Source organism: Poecilia reticulata, linkage group LG20 (genome assembly GCF_000633615.1).
Source record: "Poecilia reticulata strain Guanapo linkage group LG20, Guppy_female_1.0+MT, whole genome shotgun sequence".
In the NCBI taxonomy this organism is placed as follows: Eukaryota; Metazoa; Chordata; class Actinopteri; order Cyprinodontiformes; family Poeciliidae; genus Poecilia; species Poecilia reticulata.
In genome coordinates this window covers 22,456,387-22,465,726 of record NC_024350.1, presented here as the reverse complement: position 1 = coordinate 22,465,726, position 9,340 = coordinate 22,456,387, and the positions used below count along the sequence as shown (strand labels likewise).

Below are 9,340 nucleotides of genomic sequence, written 5' to 3'. Positions count from 1 at the left end.
GGCAACACAGAAACACAGGACAAACAACCATGCACACACACTGTCACACCTAGGGACAATTTAGAGAGGCCAATTAACCTGACAGTCATGTTTTTAGACTGTGGGAGGAAACCGGAGTACCCGGAGAAAACCCACACATGCACAGGGAGAACATGCAAACTCCATGCAGAAAGACCCCAGGCTGGGAATCGAACCCAGAACCTTCTTGCTGCAAGGCAACAGCTCTACCAACTGCGCCACTGTGCAGCCCTGTATGAAAGCGTATTAATGGAAAATTGAGTGGAAGAAAAACTGGAGGAGAGCAAGGTAGACGAATAACTGCAGTGTTGAGGTAGATTCAAGCGCTTCCACGCACAGAAGTATCAGAGCATGAACTGTTGAAAGCAGGACTATTGCTCAGTAGTCCAAGTCCTCTTCTTAGATGAAAGTAAATTTTGCAATTCATTTGGAAATCGAGGTCTCAAGAGTTTGGAGGAGGAGAGACACAAAGTCCAGGCAGATTAAAGTCCAGCAACTCAGGCTTCAAGTGGAGACTTTTCTGGTTCAGGGGTTTGTTCACACAAAAAAAGGTGAAAGTGGAAGTTCATGTCCTGAATGCGTCTGTGTGTGAAGGCTCTTTCACCACAGGCTGGGGCTGCGGTTATCTCTGTCACATGGGAATCTTGCTCTAACGCACTTTTTCCTTCCGCTCAGCTTTTCGTTTATGTCTCAGATGAGTTTATTAGAAATGAGGTTTTTTGGCTTACCCTTCTGTCCGAGTGAGCAGTCTTCCTCATGATTATGCAGGCCATCAAATTACCATTATAATTTTCTGATTTGGCAATAAAAATAAAGTTGGGTTTCCATTTGCTTTAACAAAACAAACTGAAATAACACCCGGAACAGGTCTGTGTGTAATTAATCAATATATGAATAATAAATGACCATAATATCAGATTTCTGGATTAAGCATTATTTCTAACCATTCTCAAGAAACATTATACAAAGAGAAAAGTTGAAATTTGGGTTGTCACTGACTTTAAGTCATAACCATTAAACATGTGTTTAATGTTCAGTGAATCTATTTAATATATGCGTTTAACCTTATAAATATATTCACCAACTCTTTGATATTATGCAAACATATTGAAAAATACCTATGAGTGAGTTTTCTTAGATGCTTTTCTAAAGACTGCCAGAGGAGTCTCTAGTTTTTTTATCTTAATTTTTTTTAGTGAGACCCCTTTGGTGGCCCCCAAAGATGATATTTGGCTAACGCATAAAAACTAAAAAAATATATTTAAAAAAATGCGCCATGAGTGACTGAAGGAGATTCAGATTATGTAATAAATAAATGTGGTATCTTAAAGTTTGTCATCTCCAACAATGACTGGACATTTGTAAAAACTCTTAGACATGTAAGGCTGTTGGGAGAGAGAGGAAGGGCCAGCAAATTCATAAACATAGCTAGTGCTCCTCTGTATCCTCCTTACAGATGACTTTCATCCACTTTTTATCTGTCTTCTTTGAATCCACCTGTAAATTCAGACATTAACTTCAAGATCTTAAGACCAAAGAGGATGAAATTGCCAAACAGATGACTTTCATGTGGTGAAAGATTTTGATCTATCTTGGCAGCTTGGCTCTGCCTTATGGTGTTTCTAAAAACAAGAGGCGGATCAGCTTTCACAGAGGAGTAAGTCTACATCACTGAAGTGATGTGCGTTAAGCCCAGGTCGTGCGAGTCTTCTTTTCCAATGTGGGAAATTGAAGACAGCTCCACCGCTAGTCAGGTGGGCTTATTAGTCCCGTCTGGGTTCTCCAGGGGAACAGCGGCGGCCCGGACCGTGCTGGGGACCTTCTTGCTGCCGGACGCCCTGTCCCCCTTCAGTTTGGCTGACAGGCAGAAGTCCTTGAAGCAGCGCTTGAAGTTCTCGTCCAGGAAGGCGTAGAGGATGGGGTTGAGGCTGCTGTTGGTGTAGCCCAGGGCCACGCAGAAGAAATACGCCGCCATGATGGCGGTGGTCTCGGGTACGCTCACAAGCGCCTTGACCAGGATGAAGATGTGGATGGGCGTCCAGCAGACCACGAACACGGCGACCACCACCACCACCAGCCGCGTGATGCGCCGCAGGTTGCGGTCCTTCTCCCGTGAGCCGGACAGCATCCGGACGCTCTTCAGTCTCAGGACCATGAGGGTGTAGCAGACGGTGATGATGAGCACAGGCACGACGAAGGCAAACACAAACACACAGATCTTCATCATCGTGTCCCAGTAGGCGTACGGCTCCGGGAACTGTAAGGCACATTCAGTGATGTCTGCAGAGCGAAAGGACGAAGAAAGGATTTTATTTGTTTGTAGATAAAATTCCACTTTCACCGCTCTGTTATGAACAAAACATGCACTCAGTTGGGAACAGTTTGTTTTCTCTTCATTACAGTAAAGCCTATTAAAACTAGTCAGGGGTCAATATCTGTCAGGGCCAGTTTAAGGTGTAATTGAGTTAGAGTCCATTGTATGTGTGCTTATATCTAATAAAATTAAATATCATTTAATTTTAAATGATATTTTCAAATTAAAATATCATTTATTTTAATGATAAATGATATTTATAATTAAATATCACTTAAAATTATATTTTAAATGGTATTTAAAATATAAATGATATTTAAAAATATAAATGATTAATCATTAATGATAATTAATCATTTATTAATCATCATTAATAAATGATTTATTAATCATTTAATAAATCATTTAACAATTTAATAAATCATTTAGTGATTTATTAAATCATTAAATTATTTATTAAATGATTAATAAATCATTTAAGTAATGATTTATGATCATTACTTAAATGATCATAAATCATTTAAGTAATGTAACTCAAAAATTAAAAAACCCAGAATGACGTATATTACATAAAGCATTTATCTTTGTTCATTTTCATAATTATGGCTAGCAGCTAATTGAAATGCAAATTTCCATTAACTTCTTAGAAAATACAAAAATAAAAAATAAAAAATGCTGCAATTATCTGTGTAGCTTCTGACCTTTTTCCTTCCTTATACGATTTTGTTTCAGATTTGTGGTTTGGGAAAGTGTATTCAGACAATGCTACTAACAAATAATAGATCACTTGTTTGCTCCTAAAATCCCTTCAGCAAATTTCACAGAGGACCTTAAGTGCTTGGAAAACAAGACTGCAAGTTTAATGAGGAGTGAAAGCATTTCCTCACCGCTGTTTGTCTGAGTTCCCCCCAGAACAAAAGCCGGTATCCCTGCAGCCGAGGACAGGATCCAGATGCAGACGTTGATCATCTTGGCTTTGATGGGCGTGCGGAAGTCCAGGGCTTTAACGGGGTGGCACACCGCCACGTACCGGTCCACGCTCATCATGGTGAGAGTGAAGATGCTGGTGAACATGTTATAGTAGTCGATGGAGATGAAGACCTTGCACACCACCTCCCCAAACGGCCAGGTGTTCAGAAGGTAGTCGGTGCTCTGGAAGGGCATGGTGGTGGTGACGAGAGCGTCTGCGAGCGCCAAGTTGAAGATGTAGATGTTGGTGGCTGTCTTCATCTTTGTGTATCTGTTAAACATGCGGAGCACAGGGCTGTCCTGATGAGACATGACTCAAAGCCAGCCGTTCAGTCAGACAGCATCATCAGCATCTTATTGCTGTCGTTTGTCTGTGGAAGACCTCTCCTCTTTTCTCATTAAGTATTAAACAGTGTGCATTAACCCAGAAATCCTTCCTGAATCTCTAATACAATTTCCCTGACTCACACTTCATTGTCATGTATGGTGCTTTGCTCACTGCAGACCTCATGTAATCGGTTTGTTTAAGCTACATTAAATTTTCATTAAATTGTGATGGCATTTTCAGCAAAGTTCACCCATACGGCTTGATTGAAGGTTTTAAAACAAAAGTCGAGAGTAGAGCGACTGATAGAAAAACTGGGTTTGACCAAAAAGAAATAAATCATCAAAGTTTGGTGGGGATCATTTTATTTAAAGAGACAGTTTGTATTTTTCCTATAGCGGGGTTCGCTTAGGCTTCTGTCCAGCTTGGATCTGAGAACAACCTCACACCCGAGTGGCAGGCACTTTTGTTGTAAGACGCTTTTTAATGATCAGGAATGATGAAAAAAATATATATATGTCTACAACTTTAAAAACATTGCCAGGAGCAGCAGCCATATTGGAACAGGGAAACATATAACTCCTGAACTTTCCCATTCAGTCTTAGAGACTGCACTATAACCAAACAGGTCTGGATCAATTCATCTCCTTTCCATTTCATCCATTCCTACTTTCATTTCAGACCGAGAGAAAATGTTTCTCAGCTGTAGACCAAAGCCATCTTTGCAGTTTAGTATTTTCCTAAATTCTGGACAGAAAAAGCAATGAAATAAACATATTTTCTTACTCCATTCAGACTATGGTACGTAGATCCATTTGTTTTGACCTTGTAAAACTTGTCCTTCATACTCTGAGAAATGATGTTTCCTGTGCATGCAGATATTACTATTTCTACTGACTACAAAATTAAAGAACGACTATTTGGAATAATGAATGAATGTCAGGGCAATATAATTTAAAGAATGAAATGCTTTTGGTTGTTCAGAGCGCATTAAACTTACAGAAACACAAAAGGAAATAAATGTAGCTGTTCCAATTCTAAACTAGATTTAAGACATATCAGGGAAAGAGCTTCAGTTTAGACTTACAAATGCCTAACTTTATTCACTCAGAGTAGAAACACAGAACTCATTAAAACACACATAGACAGTCCACTCCTGTTTGTCTAATGAACAAGACTGTTTTTAGTATACAGTTCTTTGCATTGGCCCTTGGGTTTGGTTCACAGATGGCAGGGTGCTGTCACTCGGGTTTTCTGGGACAAACTGAGGCAGATGTCCGTTCGACCCACCAAAAGGTGCCGCAAAAAAGAGCTCAGTGAAACGAGACAGCACAAAAAGCATTTTAAGGAGCAGGCACAACAAAAGAAAGTGCAGAGTTGACAAACCATTTTCCAGTTTGTGGACTTGTTTTATACAGAAATGCACTTGAAAAGCAATGTCGATTTTTCGCTTCAACTTTTTTCCACAATCAGTTTTTTGTATGAGGAGGTGACGTGAATACTTCTGAGAACCTCTTATTAGACGTGGTGAGGAATTATGTACATTTGAAAGATTCTTTACAAAATGCCTAGAAAGATTGCCAAATGGCTAAAAACTCCTGGGTAGAAATTAAAAGTTAAGAACTGTAATTCCCTTATAGCATTTGAAAATTAGCTGAGCAAACAATTCCAGTCTGAGATGTTCGCATCTTCTACATAGCACAGATGGCTGCCACAGGAAGCTAGAAAAGTAGCCGTTTGATACTCTAATTTTTAATTGCTTCAAAAAACTCAAAAGCATTGATGATGGTTTTACAGATTATTTTGCCTTTATCATAAAATATTAATCTTGCTCAAGACAGTCAATATTTTCAACAGCCTCGGTAACAAGTACTCCATATTGTCATGAACAATGTCTTATTAGTGGAAGGCAAGACAGAAAACAATAATTGACTGTACCCAGATATCTATTGGGTGAATTATCTAAATCTTACAGCTTGTTGTTTAGAAACTTCCTAGAAACCTTTAAGTCAACTTAATACAAATGAGTTACCAACACAAAATCTAATCTTTTATAAATTTCTTTTTATCAAGAAAGTTTTATTAGGAAGTTATATATTTTATATGTGGAAAAAAATTTAAATTCTTTCTCCGTTTCAAAAAATGCTGACATTCCTTTAAGAACAAGACCTGGTGTGACTTATTTACAACAGTTTGGATTATAGAAAAGGGACCCAAAGTTAACGTGCAAAAATATCTTGCAGTGTTAATTCCAGACGGGAAAGACATGAAACGAGAGACGCTTCCAAAGTGTTTCAGGTAAACAAAACATTTTTGTGACTCTCATTTATTAGTGTAATTTAATTGTTTTTTGTTTCCACTTAGTCATCATGAACCCTTTTCTTTCCCTTCAGTTAAATTGCCCTCCACAGAGCATTTCCATCATACGACATCTTTTCTGCAACCGACGTGATAAGATTTTCCTCCAATTACAGGTAAGAGCGATCAATCCCACATTCGGTAATTGTCTACGGACTGAAACATCCCGTGTGGCACGTCTGCATTTCACATTACATAAAAGGAAGATTTGTCACCTTCACAGATCATAAATAATGTCCAATGAGAAGCAGGATATCTATGTGAGTGAACGGAACCAGTTTCACTTGTAATTAAAATCCCATTCACCTGACGTTAAAGGATTTATTTAATACTGTTGCTGCATTTTGGAGGTCTTGAGAGTTATTGGATTAATAAAACAAGCTCTTTTCTGTCTCTGAAGGAGGCAGAATCGAATCAGTGCCGTTGTGCTTCACAAGTTTTTTGCTGAATTGGAACTGACAACACACATCTTAACCTTTCCCTCACCTAAATGCCATTCTGTCTGCGATGGCCAGACCCTCTAATTATGTAAAGATTTCAAATGTTTCTGATTTCACTCTGCAGAGAATCAACATTGCTGCAAATTAATAACTACATGCTTAAATTGTTACTTAAATGTGTCTTTCATAATTTAAATGATAAGATAACGTAGATCATTTATTAAATATAAAATCACAGGAACATTGAAAAAAGTAAAACTGATCCAACATTTAAATACTTAGCTTAGTGTTGGTTTATTTGTGTGAAGGAGGAAAAGTGTTAGATCGTAGCAATCATTGTACACTTCAACATTCATTGTCTTTGCTAATCCAGATTCAGGATTACTTATGTCTCAAAGGGCAATTAATGTTACAGCAAGTAAAAAAAAAAAAAGGCATTAAAAAACTAATTTGTAATGCTTGCTTATGCACAGCTTTTAAAGTGGCTCAAGGACTGAGCCTTGGGGTACCCCAAAGCAAATTTTTACAAAAACTATTCATTGAAAATAACTTGATTGAATATTTCAAAATGTTATGTTCTCATGTGTTCTACACGCCTTTATCAAATCCAGAAAACACTATTTATTGTGAATACATTTGCTTATATATTTTTGTAATTCTGCATTTATTCATAACATAAAACACAAAAATATTGATCATTAGAGTTCATTTGTAAACTGGTGACCTGTTTTTGCACTTACTATAAACGCCACACCATAGATGTTGAGATAACCCTAATTTTAATCAATAAAATATCTGCCTCCATAGAAAAGTGAAAAATGTTCCACAAAATATTGTTAGGACCACAATGGTATCTAAGTACATTATAATATCATTGAATAGTGTAATTTTTCCAATCAGTATGGCTTACAGCTAATGAAAGCCACCAAATTCTGAACTGCTAAGCCTTCATCACGGCCTACACAATCATGGAGAACAATGTTTATTTGGAAGATGTCCAACACTCAGTCAAAGAGGCCCTCCACAAAAAGGGTCACCAGCAACCGCATTGTTAAAGATAAAATGTGACTGTCCACAGAGTAATGCAAAGTAGCTGAAAGTTGAGTGGAAGAAAAAAGCTACAAAAGCAAAGCCATCAAATACATCAGACCCAACAACGCAGACAAGCTAACAAACACCAATAAAGCAACCTGAGCTCCTCATCACCAGGAGGCTGATCGCTTCCAAACCACATCACATTCAAGCAGCAATTCAAGTCCAAGTATTGAGTATCTGTATGGCACAGTACATGAAAACACTGTTCACCTGACTAACATTCCTGTACTAAAGATAATCTATTAATGGAAATATTGTAATTTTCTAAGACACTAAATTATACATTTTCATTAACCCTAAGTCGTAATTTTTCAAATGGAATTAATAGTTTTTTTATAATGAGTTTTACTTTTTGAAGTGAATTACTGAGATTAGTGGTACTCCCATTTATTCAGCTTCCATCTAATCCCTCATCCATGTCTCACTGCAATGAAACCATGATTTTTAAGGTTATTATTATTATTATTATTATTTCATTTTTCCAAACCAAAATGAACGTCTGAAACATGAGCTCACCTGATGATCACATACATGACGAGGCAGTTGCCCAGCAAGCCGACCACGAACACCACAGAGTACACCGCGGTGATGATGGGGATGATGGGGGACATGCTCTCCTGCTCCCAGCTCTCATCATCGCGGGTCACATTGCGGCTGTCTCCGGACATCCAAACCGAGGAATTCACCGGACAGTCCTCCAGCAACCCGGGCAGGCACTTGTTCTCTTCTTTAAAAATTTCAACTGGTGTGTTTTCCATATCCAGATCGTATTCTCAAACTGGGCAGCAAAAGAAGAAGAAGAAAAAGAAGAAGAAAGTGCTAACATTAAATAGGCGCGACAATGCCAGAGATGCGCAAAAAGTGGCCAAATCTCTCTGACCATGCGGAACATATATATTTTTTTTAAAGCACGCATTTGAGCATGCTACTGCAAAATACTCGATCTGAACTAAAAACCTTTTGATTCAGGAGACACTTGTGGATCATAAATTATCCCAACACATATTAAGTCAGTCGGAGAAAAGAAAAACGCACCATACAATCACGTCTATTGACAATTCTCGAGATTTACTCACCTTTGTCACACAAAATTAGCGGGGGACTCCGTACTCTAAGAAAAAAAAAATAAAAATATGATTTCCTTCTTTGCTTGAAGGTTTCAGCTTATCAAAGTTTGGCGATGGCTCTGCGCGCTCGGAGAGCAGAAGCGGCGGTGGCGGCGGCGGCGGCTATGCGGACACTCGTGCACAGGCGCTGTTGGAGGAAGGGGTTGCGCGCGCGCGGGCGCCAACAGCTCACTGCTCTCTCCACACGTGCACGCGCACCACACACACAAGGGCACGCACGTTTTACACAAAATGTGAGATGACAGAGCGATGACAATAACCTGGAGGCAGGCGCGGAGCTCTCCGCAATATCTGTGTCATAACTGAGGAAAAACCGTTCGGCTTCATTAAGCAGGACATCCCTGCTTTGTGTTCTCCAAGTGTCTGAAGGAGACATAAAACATTAAATTGCGCAGGGAAATTTCATGGGAAGTTCTCTAAACATATTTTCAGGAGCATCTATAGGGCATGCATATTGATTTGTCTTATCTATTCAATTTAATTTTTATTTACATTTTTAGCAATGTGATAACAAGCGACAACAGTTGGAAAGTTTTTTCAGTCAGCTTGTAAGAGAACAGGAAACTATACAATGAAGGCTTTAAGTAATACGGGAAAAATGTTTTTGTTTGAAAAAAGCAAGTGCTGATAGAAATGATCAAAAGTGTGGTGTAGATGAATCAAATGTTCAAAATTACTAATTCCCCCCCCCCCC

The 9,340-nt window shown here is 38.6% G+C and overlaps 1 protein-coding gene across 1 annotated transcript; it reads right to left on the bottom strand.

Moving 5' to 3' along the window:
- Positions 1-218: 218 nt before the first annotated feature.
- LOC103456854 (delta-type opioid receptor) lies at positions 219-9,283 on the bottom strand. Its single transcript, XM_008396670.2, has 4 exons — positions 8,596-9,283; positions 8,036-8,297; positions 3,220-3,572; positions 219-2,298 (listed from the first exon to the last, which is right to left on the bottom strand). Exons 2-4 carry the CDS (start codon positions 8,275-8,277, stop codon positions 1,769-1,771), a joined length of 1,125 nt encoding a protein of 374 aa, XP_008394892.1. The 5' UTR covers positions 8,278-8,297; positions 8,596-9,283; the 3' UTR covers positions 219-1,768.
- Positions 9,284-9,340: the final 57 nt, after the last annotated feature.

What these genes read in the sequence shown, in the direction of transcription:
- LOC103456854 (XM_008396670.2), bottom strand. Translation starts at nt 8,277, where the DNA reads ATGGAAAACACACCAGTTGAAATTTTTAAAGAAGAGAACAAGTGCCTG. An exon ending in GTCATGTATGTGATCATCAG is followed by an intron (nt 3,573 to 8,035) that starts GTGAGCTCATGT and finishes CATGTTTAACAG; the next exon opens with ATACACAAAGATGAAGACAG. An exon ending in GGGAACTCAGACAAACAGCG is followed by an intron (nt 2,299 to 3,219) that starts GTGAGGAAATGC and finishes TTCGCTCTGCAG; the next exon opens with ACATCACTGAATGTGCCTTA.